A 13296-nucleotide genomic window follows, 5' to 3' on the forward strand; every position below is an offset into this window, starting at 1 on the left:
GAAATTGTTAAAAAAAAATTAAGCTCAATCAAAACATTGAATTTGGCTCAGTGCCATAGCTACCTAACAGCAGGGTCATGCAAAGCATGACCCCTTGTCCCAGCTTGACAAGGGGTTCAAATGTCTAAACTCTCAATATGAAAAAATACTTACTGTCAATCTAAAAATATCTAAAGTTAAAACAGAACATACACAATTTAAATAAATTACGAAATTCATATAATGATATAAAATCAGAAGCGAAAGAAATGGCCAGTTAGTAGGGCTTAAATGATTATTTTGAAAACAAACGTCTAAATGTCATTAAACGTAATGCTGATGAGTTAAGGTCTGACCGCACTATACGACAACCGAACGATCCGACACTTCACAACAGTGTGCGACAATATTAGGTAAACCGCACTTGAACGACAGCGATGCGACACTCTACAATCAATTATGTCAATCATTCGTTCGGTACCTCGGAGCAAAATGGACGCAATTATAGTATTGTTACGTACGCCGTGGATTGAGCGAATTGTACTTAGACCAACGGATATCTGTTATCGGTTAACTAAATGCATGCACTTACTTCCAAAGATTATATCTGGACTCTAAGTGCATTTAGGCTAAACAATGACCGTTATTAGTTAGTTCTCAGAATCGATACGGGAAGACCCAATGTCTTGGAAATACATATCCGAATACGTGACTATACAACAGGTTAACAGATTAGGCGTCCTGAGAGATCTACCCTTTATAAGGCGGTACGTAGGCGATATAATGCATTCTGGACGGAGCAGTGACCGTGCGTGTATCTCCTGAATCATAAATAAATGCTGTGAAACGACTGTTGGCTTTTACTTGGATCCTCCACCCACCCTTACGCAACAGTATCATTGATATGCGAGGAAGAAGAACAATCGAGAAAAACCAAAAGATTATGGCTACATGCTATTTCAAAGTCACGATATGAAGAAGGAGAATAATTGTCGCAAGGCAGCCCCCACTCAACGACACTGCGTCACGTCGCAAACGACAACTTGCGTCAAAGTTGGTCGAAAAATCAACTTTGACGCAAGGTGTCGTTCTACGTCATGCGACTGTCGCGCAGTGCGTTATGTCTCATACAATTTCATACAAACAATATTTGGTCGCGTACTATTGTGAAGTGTCGGATCGTTCGGTTGTCGCATAGTGCGGTCAGAGCTTTAGTGTCCGACTACCGATTCAACAATAGTGAAAAACTATTCAGAGTTAACATATTTTATATTATAATTGACAAAGTAACCGTTCAACTTAAGTCTCATTCAAGGAATACAGTGACTGAAAAACTATTTCAGTTTTCTTGAACCTCGCAATATTATAAATACATCACAAGCAAATATTTGTTAAGTTTTCTCAGAGGAATTTTATGCCCAGTTCATCACGTCACTTCACTATTGAAGAGAGACTTGACTGAAAATATGACCATAAGACAATTTTCAGAATGACATATCACGAAATACAGTTGCTTAGAAAGTGAATTTTCAGGAGTTTGTTATTTTTATTTACTCTACCAATAACAGTGGCGAGTGTTAGAGGTCTTAAAAATGATTAAAGACTGCAAAAGAAACTCTATCGGATAATCAAAACTAAATAATCTCAAATTACTGGCCATTGAACATAAACAAGTATCAAAACTTGAACATAAAAAACTTATTAGTGATTCCGCAAATCTATAAAGTATTAAAGCAAGAGAGAATAAATTTTAAAATCGATGAGCTCATAATTTATTTTCTTATTTACTCTATTATGAGAATATTTAGTATGTGCAAATACGTAGTTAAAATTATTTTATTTGATATTTTTTTTAAATGTAAGGGGCCTTTACGTAATTTTTGCATGAGGGCCCAAAATTTCTAGCTACGCCACTGATTTGGCTTTAAAAGGTTTTCTGAAATGGCAATATACCTAAATGATACATATATTTAATCCTTGCCTTGATATATTCCTAAAATAATAATTATTTAATGTGAAATTTTTCCCATCGATATTTCGTATATGTACATTGTATTATCAGTTGTAATATATTTTTGGCACGGCTGTAAAATAAATTACAAGACAAATGTCAAAACGACATTTAATGTTAAATCAACATCTCTAACATAGCTCGCACGACAGAATCGGCGTTCGCCCGGCAAATCAAAGGTCAAACGGGTTGCCAGTAACAAAAATAAAATTTAACGTTTTATTGAAATCATAACCAGTTACATTTTCACTGGGTAATCGTAATATCCTAGCAGACAACACTGTTTTTTTAGGGTTGGGTTAGGTTAGGTTAGGTTAGGGTTGGTCCTATTCATTTAAGATTAGGTTGTTATTTTTGTGACTAGCAACCCATTTGACGTTTGATTTGCCGTGCGAAAACCGAAACTATCGTGCGAGCTATTTTAGTGAGGGACATTATTTTTTTATTTGCCGGGCCGATAAATGGTACCCATATTAAAATATGTATGTATATTAAATTTGAAAAATTTCAGCAATCTGAAATCACTTTGTAGTTTTAAATTAAAAGAACGTAAATGGTAACAGTCTTTATATATTATTTTAATTGTCAATGAGTCAACATACATAAATAAATTTAAATGGAAATTTACATATTGATAAATTACATATACATATATCTTTTTTTTTTAATAAATTACAATATTTAAATTTTTACAGTATCAATTTTTCAGACTTATTCATTTTACTAAAACGGGGAAAGACACGATTACAACACATCAAAATAGATATCGATTAACAATATATCAATAATTATACAATATTACGATATATTTAAACTTGTTTATATCGACAGTGAAAGTTTTGACAAAAAAATAATATATAATTTGTAGCACAAATTTATATGCGCTATTAAATTCATATAAATAGCACAATTAAGTAGTCCAAATATTAACTAAAATATATATTTAATTAAACAAGAAGCAAGCAGATAAAGTAACAAGGTAAATTCAAACGCATTAGTATTGCTTTGTGATATTTCAATTAAGTATACTATTGGTAATATAAATCAGGCATAACTTTCAATCGGGTACTAATTTTTGGTACATGAAGACACCGATCAAAAATAAACAACGCTATTCAAATTTTATAAAGTAACATTTACCCCACGCACATTTACCAATGTGCCAAACGATTAATCTTATATTCCAATTGTGATATTTATTAAATATACATTTAAAGTACAAATCTATCATTTACATATAGACATTCAATTTGATAAGCTGATATTGTCAAGAAGTTTTTGATTTCATAGATATTAATTAAAATTAACATTGTATTGATACATAGCCAATATTCTCACTAACGCCTCGCGGCACACCATACACCTAAAGGATTTAAAATCATAATACCAAAACAAATTGTATAAATTATTAAGTGGATTGCTCTTACAGATGAAATATGTAAAATGAAAAAATATAGGTATTATCCAAAAATACCAGAACACATCGAGTCCCGAAAGACTGTAACAACACTATTTATATACAACTACTATACCTAACATTTCTAGATTTATACCCGAGTATACTAGTGCGATTCCGTGTCCACATTTATTGCATATATTGTACAGTGATGAAATTAAAATACACAAAAGAGTTACGAACAATCACGTATATCCACCAGAACATATAATATACAAATACGTTACGCTCTAATATCAAATTCTATTTAGTGTAAAATTGACCATATCTACTAATCAACTTGTAATCTTTTATGTTACAAACTAATTGAGACGAATATATATTAAATATACAATATATGTGTGCATGTATGTAATGATAGGGTTCAACAGTTGTAAATTGTAAGTTAATTGTAACAAACGAGATATAATATCGTTCAACGATAATATAACATTATAAAACATACTTTGACGAGAAAATTGCTATATTAAATAATGTGACGAGCAACAAGGTAACGTAAAATAAATCATCTTTTAATCGTTATAAGACATTCGATTTAACAAAAATGGAATGTTTCAAACAACCGCATAAATGTCCAATGATCACAACAAGCGTAATTAATACTATCACCAACCCGTCTCCATTTTTTTTTACATCCTCACCTTCAATACAAACTAATCGGTTAAGTACGAAATATACAATTTTTAACAAAATAAAATTATATCACAAAAATGATAGTGCACACACTGGCGATCCGCTAGGTTTAGTATCTTTCAAGCGAGCGTGCAAATTAGTTCTCTCACTCTTAGATGGATATGATGGATATCAGTCTTACGTCGAATAGAATATTTATAAATTGAAATTGCGCACAAGCTGATTTACATCAAATTTAGAATACGAATTATTGTATTGCTATGAACGTCAAAATTAAATATTCTAATAACAATATGAATTATGAGCTCGTTATATAATATTAAGAAAGATGCGATGCAATCAATAACTCAATCAATCAGTACCAGTGTGTGCTTATAATATTTTTAAATGAGGATCAACTCTGTTAGGATCTAAATTGCAAATTCACTATTAAAAATACTGGAAAATAACAATAATTAGAATGACAGTAAATCCAAATTAAAAACATAAACCGTTTAGGAAGTGACATCTAAAAAAATATCAATTTAGGTCGTATTCTACAAATTTCATTATATTCAGCACATCAATTATTGCCAAATGTAACACCATGAATATAATTTATGTCATAAACAGACTGACCAAATAATAGCTTATATAATACTTAGAATCACATTTAAGCAAGAACACCTAGAAAAATTATAGCAGATGTCAATCGAATACGAGTAAGATGAAACACTAATTGTAATGGTTGAGCATTAGATCTTACTCGGCAAGCTCTGGCCTCTATGATTGGCACTGCTATAACGGGATACAACATGAATATATCCCGGTATTTAAAGAAACTATTACATATACATATATGAACAAATCTTTTTTTATTCAAATTAAATACTTTTTTTTATAAAAGGAAGCATATGAATTGCACAATGGCACATATTATCACGCCTAAACAATTACAAAACAACTTCCGAATTAGTTTTGAAAATTAAGTCCATATAAAATCTGAAATTTCATTAGCATGATGGGTGAAATGACATCATCGATAAGTATTGTTATCTGTTATTAACAACAGTATAGATATCGAAATGGATAAGTAATAAACAATTTTAATATTACATGTAAATACATATTCAACGTATGTATATAAATAGACACAGAGCATATCGAATTTTTTTTTTTTAAGAAACTTCATTCAAAAATATAAGCAATGGAGGTAAAAGGCAAAACGGGTGATGATAATTCAACATTGAGAGCCGTCGCCATGCAATCACTGGCAGTATCGTATTCTTCCAAGCTTTCGAGGACTAGTCCCAGACTGTACCATGTCGTGTAGTTATTCGGTTCTAATCTTGCCGCATCCCTCAAAATCTTCTCTGCCAATCGTTGAGCCCCTAAATGATGATGGCACAGACCTAAAAATCAAAATTAAAACACTCATTATAAAACACAAACATCCATTAATGAAAACTAAATAAAATCAACAAACCCAATTGAACAAGACTGTTGACATGTCCAGGATTGATAGCGATAGCGTTCTCGAAGCACTGTCGAGCTTCAGACCACGCCTGTTTTTGACTATTTACCATACCTCGCTGAAAAGAAGGTACACGAATTAAAACAAGAACTAGATTTCTTTGTCTTCATACGGTTTGTATAAAATATGTGCATATTTACCATGTACATTACTTGATGCGAAAGAGGGAAAATGTTAGCGGCTTCCGTTACGCAAGCAGCAGCAGCTGGTGTACCGCCTAAAGCTAAATACAATTCAGCTAAAAGCAACCATACGCGAAGACGTAACATTGGGCCGCCTCGAGAGTTAGCATCAGCTCCTGCACTACCACTCGGTGTTCCAGCAGTTGACGCTGCCGAGCTGAGAGCTCGTTCAACACGGGACGCAGCCAACGAATTAGCCTGCAAAGAACCTGAAAATGAAAAGTAAATAAATATCCAGTGACATACCGAGTATACTTTGGAATGGAAGTTTAATCACTTGAATCTTTTGTTGAATCTCTATCATTGTACAACTGTAATACAGATCTCGTTTCAGATTTTCTGTCAAAATCATTTGGAACGTCACTAACAGCACCACTTTCATTGAGCGATTTCCAAAGTGTTAGCATGTGTTTTCCTGTTACCAATGCAGTCTACGAATGATCATAATAAGCAATGATTAAACTTATAATTAATCAAAATTATTAGCATACAATGTAAGTTACATACTTCTCCTCCTTCACAACGCAGTTGAAGTAATGCCAGTATCCTCAATAAATCCATACTATCAGGATGATCTTCTAGAGCAGCTGTAGCTGTATCTAAGGCTTCCTTTGGTCTTCCGCGTGCTGATAGTAGCAAACATAATAATTGCATAGCAGCAGAACATTCTGAACGTTTACCCAAACAAGAGCGCACATATATCTATAAATAGTCAATAAAAATCATGGTTAAATCTCATTATATATAGTATATCAATTAAATTTGAATTGAATACTTACGAGTGCTTCTGAAAGATTTCCTACTAGAGCGTATTGCAAAGCTAAATAATAAAGCGCCAAATGATCGTTTGGATCACAATCTACTGCTTTATGTAGACTCTCCAAGCATTTCGTATTCGCAATTGTTTTTTCAGCACGTATTGTCGTAGTCCTAAACATTTGTATACAATTAAAAAATAATAATTCAAAACATGTCACACACATTAAAAACGAATGTTTCAATACCTTGCTGTCATTAAATGCCCTATACCTACATACAAATGGCATCGAGAGAGCATGTAAGTAGGATGCTCGTGTTCTCTAGCTAATGCCATCTCACTGTACATAATACCCTCGGATATCTATAATTAAATGATTAATTAAAAAAATTACATTAAATCAAATTAAAATCTATAATAATCAAACAAAAAGAAAAACATACCCTATTAAGAGAATCGTAACACTGCCTAGCTGCGAGTAAACAAGGAGCGACAGCATTAGGACTCAATTTAATTACTTGAGATAAAACACTGACACCGCGAGCAGCTCGACCCAATCCAACTAGTGCAAAAGCTTGTTGCTGCCAAACATGCACTTCTTCAAACGAAAACTTCATAGCTCTTTCCAAGGACTGAAGAGAACAAATAAAATCAATCAAATTACAAAACGGACGTGAAATAATCAAATTTGATTTGTTATATAATACTACCTCTTGCAAAAGTCCAATTTGGCCCCATCTAACTGTCGCTATTGTCAGCAAGTCATAGATAGCACTTGCATTCTCAAAAGCGTGGATTCTCGCTTGCATGAATTCCGGACTCTGAGACAACACAGCGTCCCTAACCGCCATCGCTTCTCCAATTAAAAGCAATAGAATCGTTTCTTCACATTCATTTCGAGGGATGAACTAAAATCGTACAATAAAATCAATAGAATTCAATATAAATAACGAAATACATACCAATAACAAAACATACCTGATTTAATCCCAAATATTTTTTTGGTTTCCATGGTCCATCAGAAGTTTTGTTCGCCGGAGCAGTCCATTCATTACCGGATACTCCACGTAGAAGAACTTCAGCCAACTGCCTCGCTAATGTCAGACGTAGCGAATGCGTTCCAGACGACTCCACTGCAGTCAACATTTCACGATATCTAAAAACGCAATTAAAAAAAAATCAGCATCGAAAATGCAATTACAAGTAAATTAAAACACCGTCACACAAACCTTTCCACAGCACGTTGCAAATTGCCAGACTGCATGTGTAAAATGGGTGCTCGTTGTAAAGCGGTTTCCAAAACTGGACCGAGTCCCCGAAATCCACTCATAGCACCGCTACTTCCACCAATAGTACCACCAATGGATCCGGTTATGTTCGACGAACCTCCGACTACGCTTCCAGTGCCAGATCCACCACCTCCTTCAGCACGTTGTAAATACAGAAGAGACAATTCAGCTGCCAATTCAAAGCAGCGAATCTACAAGTATAAAATAACAATACAAGTATTGCACATTGGGAAGACTCATAACATCACAGATTAGTATTGATTTTTTCTGTATGCATGTATGTATGTATGTATGATTATAAGAAGCCATACATTGTTTGTTCACATGTGTACTAACCATATCATTTTCTCTTTCAACTTGTTTGAAGCGACTACCTCCAGGTGTTGCATTGTGTTCTAAACATAGTCCTTTAATGGCGTATGACTCGGCCACAATACGAAGACTTCGTCTGTTATTCAAGAATGATAATATATTTGAAAATTGGTTGTGTAAAAATTTTATAATATTGATCAAGTTAAAAATGGGATATTTTACTCACATTGGAAGTTGTTTTTCTGTCAAGGTGTGCAATTCAGCTAATTTGTAATTTTTTAAACTTTCGCTGAACATGCCACACGAATAGTGTAATTTTCCTAGTAAAAGGTGAGCGTCTAAAGCTACTCCAGCTTTTTTGCCGAGATCGTTTGCGGCCAAGAGCAAAAATGATTTTGCTTCTGCGAGCCCCTGCTTCGCTTTTGAAAAGTTTGTTTCGATTGGAGGCCATTCTTCCAGGTAGCTTTCCAATTTCCCTTCTCCGATTAAGAAATTTGAAAGACATTCTATAATGACAAAAAAAAACAGCATTTACTACCAATTTCATATATTACTAAAAATCCGGAATGTTTTACATATAGTTATGACACATTATTGTCCAAATCCATTAGGAATTTTCAAAATCATCTTATTGTTCAAAAATATTTATTTATAGAGCAATACATCCAGATGGTCATGACACATGATTTATGAAAAATGGGAGATATTATTGTTTCAGTGACAAGTCAATTTCGATCAATACAATACGAAATTTCAATACACAAAAGATGCTATAACCTTATACCAATGTAAGGCTGAATATTAAGTCGTTACAAGAATCACAAGGAGCTTCTCCCAAATCCGAAATTCTACATATTACATATCGAAACAACAGTGATGTGGTGAGAAACTGTAATCTGTCATATAATACAAATGGTCGAGTTTAAAGTCGAAGGTCATAAAGTCAACACTACAATAGTGTGATAAGTGCAAAGGTGAGTGTCGAGTGATGTGCGAATGGTGAACGATTCATTCATTAATTTACCGTTGGCCGGCGATCTGACTTTGAGCTGCTCGGCCAGCTCGATGACCTTCTTCCAGTTGGAGTCTTCGCGGCTCTTTTCGATATCAGTTTCGATGCGGACAGCCCCGCGGCCCCCGCGACCTGTCATGCCGCCACCCGCCCCCACACACCCGCGCGCCCACACTCCCTCCCACCTATCACCTTCTACTGTCACACACCACTCACTGACAGTTCTCACGTTCCCCGAACCTAACAACGCGATTCACGACCATCGCCACTTGGCTAACTTCCTGTGATAAAATCAATGAAATTATTTCGGAAAATTCTATCAGTATTATTCAAACCCTCATTACAAATACGTATCTTGCAATACGTAAATTTATCATCAATCCTGATTATTTTTTAGTCAACGTTTAAATATAGTTTAAAATAAAGAGTGAAAGGTCATTGTACCAAAATATCGCCTGAAGATAGTCCGACCAAACAATACTGATAATTAGTTTATAGTTCTGTCTATTCAATCAAATCTTTAAACTTTAAAACCTAGAGAGCACTGTGCTCTTCCACCCGTTTCAAATACAGGATTTTTAAAACTATAATTATAACATATCGCAGGGAAAATGGCAGAAAACGTTAAGTCAAAAATTTTATGTTTTGAATAGGTCTATCTCACAGGACCGAAGGTGAAAAGCCCGAAAAAGCAAAAATCGGAAGGCAAAGATCGAAAATCGAAAGTTAAGTTGAAAGATCAAAAAAAAGGGTGCATGGTAAACGGTACTATGTATATATAATATATATGAGTAGCATGCGGTGAAATTATCTCTCTTTTTGTCATACAGCCTTGTTTAATGTGCGCGCGCAGGATTCGGGAGGAAAAGCCTGTTCCTCTTGTTCCCGTTGTATCCTGGTCGCGCAAATTAAGTGAAGATGTACGACGGGGGGAGAGAGACTTTTACCGCACGCCACTGATATATATACTAACCGTTTTTCATATGTATGCATGGTAAACGAACATTTTCGACTTTTTAACATTCGTTGCGGTGACTGTCACCCGTTTTGAATGTGTTAAGTCAAAAAATGAATAATGGTTTTGGTTTCAAAAAAGAGAGCTTCATTTTTGAAAAAATCGATTTTATCAAAATAAGGATTTTTGATTTAAAGCTTTCTGCCAGTATATCGACAATAAAAAATATTTATTTACTCAAAGTGATAAAAAAATTTGCTCTTTTTGGATGTCATATAGGTCTCATATCAAATTTTCGTCTATTTGTAAATGTTTTCTTCCGTTTATGACTTTTTTATCACTTCCAATTTCAGTAATTCTGTACCTGTATACTTTTTCCACCTGTTGAATTATAGCCTCAATTGTGCAGTTTTGGAATGTTGTTTGATCAATTTTACTGCTATAGAAATTACAACTAACAAAAAACTTAATCCTTGCTAATAGTTTTAGCAAGGACTTAATAAATAGTTTAAGCCTAAAACTATTTATTAGCTCCTAAATTAATTAAAATCTTGGCTTATTGCAAGCATTGTAGCTCGACTTGTAAGTCTTTATCACCATCCAAAATTTCCTAATTCTATTTTAAGAATAAATTTAAATTTTAAATGCTATGAGGAATATGCGACGTTATACAGTCCAACTTGTTTATTACGTACAAGGCTATAACGATGACGCAATTGAAAAATAAATAAAAATGAATCATTTATTATTTTAGACTCTCAAAGATCAAAATATTATTGAAATACGCACTGAAAAAGAAAATACGGTCGACATTAAATTTAAAGAAAATAATTATACAATTTTAAAAAAGCTTATGAAGTACTATATAAACAATCTATGTAAAATCAATTCATTCAATCACTAACTGAATAATGCATAACATAAAATATACATTACGCAAATTCTTTCCTTACCAAATTATGCAGTTGTATAGTTTTAAGACCGATTGTCTACAATTACATACATATATAGTTATACTTTAAATTTATCGTAATTACGAAAAAATAATCCGTTACATTATAACTAGCAATTTTATTATACACTGAGGTTAATGAAATTATAAACTACTAGACCAAACCAACACGAGCAGTTATATGTATGTATGTATACTATGATGACCATTTTTTTCAAATTGAAAACCAGGACATTTTATCAAAAAAAAAAAAAAATCTACATATTATACTTCCATTATTAAAAACTAACATACAGAATTAATTTTCTTTAATGCTCTTATAAAATTCTACACAGCACTGGTTAAAATTATGCTTATCGATTAGCAAAAATTTTAAAGTTTTAACATTCAATATTGCGTTTTATCACTGGACCACATATTGTTCATCGAAGAAAAAAGTTCCTGGTAAACAAACACAATATTTGACTAATTTGCCAATATTTTTGTAGGAGACATCATTTTCGCTGAAGGCTTTTGTATATTTAAATTCATCTATTATATAAAAAAAAGTTTACTGATTTTATCTCATGACTTACCAGGACAGATACTCTAATAACCAGTACTGTACTGGTTAAAACAGTACGAATGGTCACCTTAATGTAGACTCATATTTGATTTTTATAAATTATTAATGTAAACTATGTATGTATGTATATATGTATGAGATTTTAAAATTCGCGAAGACAAATGCAATATATTCAATTGAAAAATACTTGTTTAAATCAAGAGTAGAATTTTGCGCTTTGGTGTGACGTGTAACTGTTTTAGAACCAGTAGTTTCGGCGTTTTACGATCATCGTATTTTATTTTCGGTGATACGAAGAGACACATATCGCCAAAAGTATCTCAATACCACATGTCTATTATGTAAATACATACGCAATTGTATTATTTTAAAACTATTAATCAACCATCTGATACGTTTAGATTTATCAATTAGTATATTATTTATAAAATATAATATTACAAAGCATTTTTCAAATTTTAAAAATTTCGTACTCGAAATGGGGAAATACACGTGTCAATAGATAACTATGTATAATAAAAAAAACATCGTTCCATAATTAACACCTGAATGAACTTTGTTTCTGCTCGTACGACTCCATAAATATATTTGCAGACGATTTCCACGATAAGATTGTACATTATACGTACATATTCATTCATTTATACCCACAATAAAGTTCAAACTGTAGAATGTGTTATAAATATTTCTTTTCTGAACACTTATTTATCATAGAAGCACTTAAAATTTATTTAATCGAGTTTTATTACTGCTGTCAAACAACAAAAACATACACATGAATGTGTATATTTACTTAAAAATGTATTTTTGCATGTTTATCGCCTCTAAAAAATAATTTCTTATGTTAGATAGTTGAATGTTCATCAATATTTATTCGACAGTAGTTACAATAATGTCAATGAATATTGATGAATGTCCCAAATGAACACGAGCCGTTATCGTGCTCGCGCTATAAATGTCAATTGATGACAATTTTTTTGTATATCAATAAAGACCGATTGAATATTGGCAACCTTTTAATAATGTTTTACAAACTTTCCATTTGATTTTTATAATACACGTGACGTACTTACTAGTCCGTACTACTTTTACATTTTATGTCGAGTAATAAAAATACTTACCTAGAGTCTACAGCCTGCACACATTTTTATAAGTATTTGTATGAACATAGTAACTCATTATATATTTTCTCAATCAATGAAATCACCAAAGCTTGAAACAGTAAGTTTAATAACTTCACATTTCTTTTTATTCAACATTGAAAAGTCTCGGGAATTGAAAATTCATCGTAATAGCGTTATGAAAATTATCTTTTATCTTTAATCTTTTTTTAATTTATATCAGGAAGGCCTAACAGGAAACCCTAATGCGCCTTCTTGGTCAGAGACAATGTACATTTGATACAAATACTATTAGTATTATACAAAGTAGTATAATAATTTGAAAGTACATAAATACATATCAATTAATATTCAGAGACATATATTTTAAATTATAATTGCAGCATTTTATACAATTCAAGATTACTGAAAACTCGAGATTTTGCGAGAAATTAGTTAAGGTTTCTAATTTGCTGGAACCGTTTCAATGAAAATCAGATAAATTAGCAAACTCTGATAGGAAATGATCGACCTGGAGTACAAATCCAGCAGAAGCCAGTGGGATTTGAACCCGTGACCA

At 32.7% G+C, this 13296-nt stretch overlaps 1 protein-coding gene across 1 annotated transcript; it reads right to left on the bottom strand.

Annotated features, from left to right (window-relative positions):
* Window positions 1–2991: 2991 nt before the first annotated feature.
* On the bottom strand, window positions 2992–11459 carry Ttc7 (tetratricopeptide repeat domain 7). Its single transcript, XM_077437721.1, has 14 exons — window positions 9157–11459; window positions 8359–8638; window positions 8157–8268; window positions 7761–8011; window positions 7510–7687; window positions 7242–7439; window positions 6975–7163; window positions 6779–6894; window positions 6554–6704; window positions 6282–6476; window positions 6052–6205; window positions 5733–5983; window positions 5545–5650; window positions 2992–5470 (listed from the first exon to the last, which is right to left on the bottom strand). Exons 1-14 carry the CDS (start codon window positions 9281–9283, stop codon window positions 5247–5249), a joined length of 2532 nt encoding a protein of 843 aa, XP_077293847.1. The 5' UTR covers window positions 9284–11459; the 3' UTR covers window positions 2992–5246.
* Window positions 11460–13296: the final 1837 nt, after the last annotated feature.

This window comes from Arctopsyche grandis, chromosome 9, assembly GCF_051622035.1.
Source record: "Arctopsyche grandis isolate Sample6627 chromosome 9, ASM5162203v2, whole genome shotgun sequence".
Classification (NCBI taxonomy): Eukaryota; Metazoa; Arthropoda; class Insecta; order Trichoptera; family Hydropsychidae; genus Arctopsyche; species Arctopsyche grandis.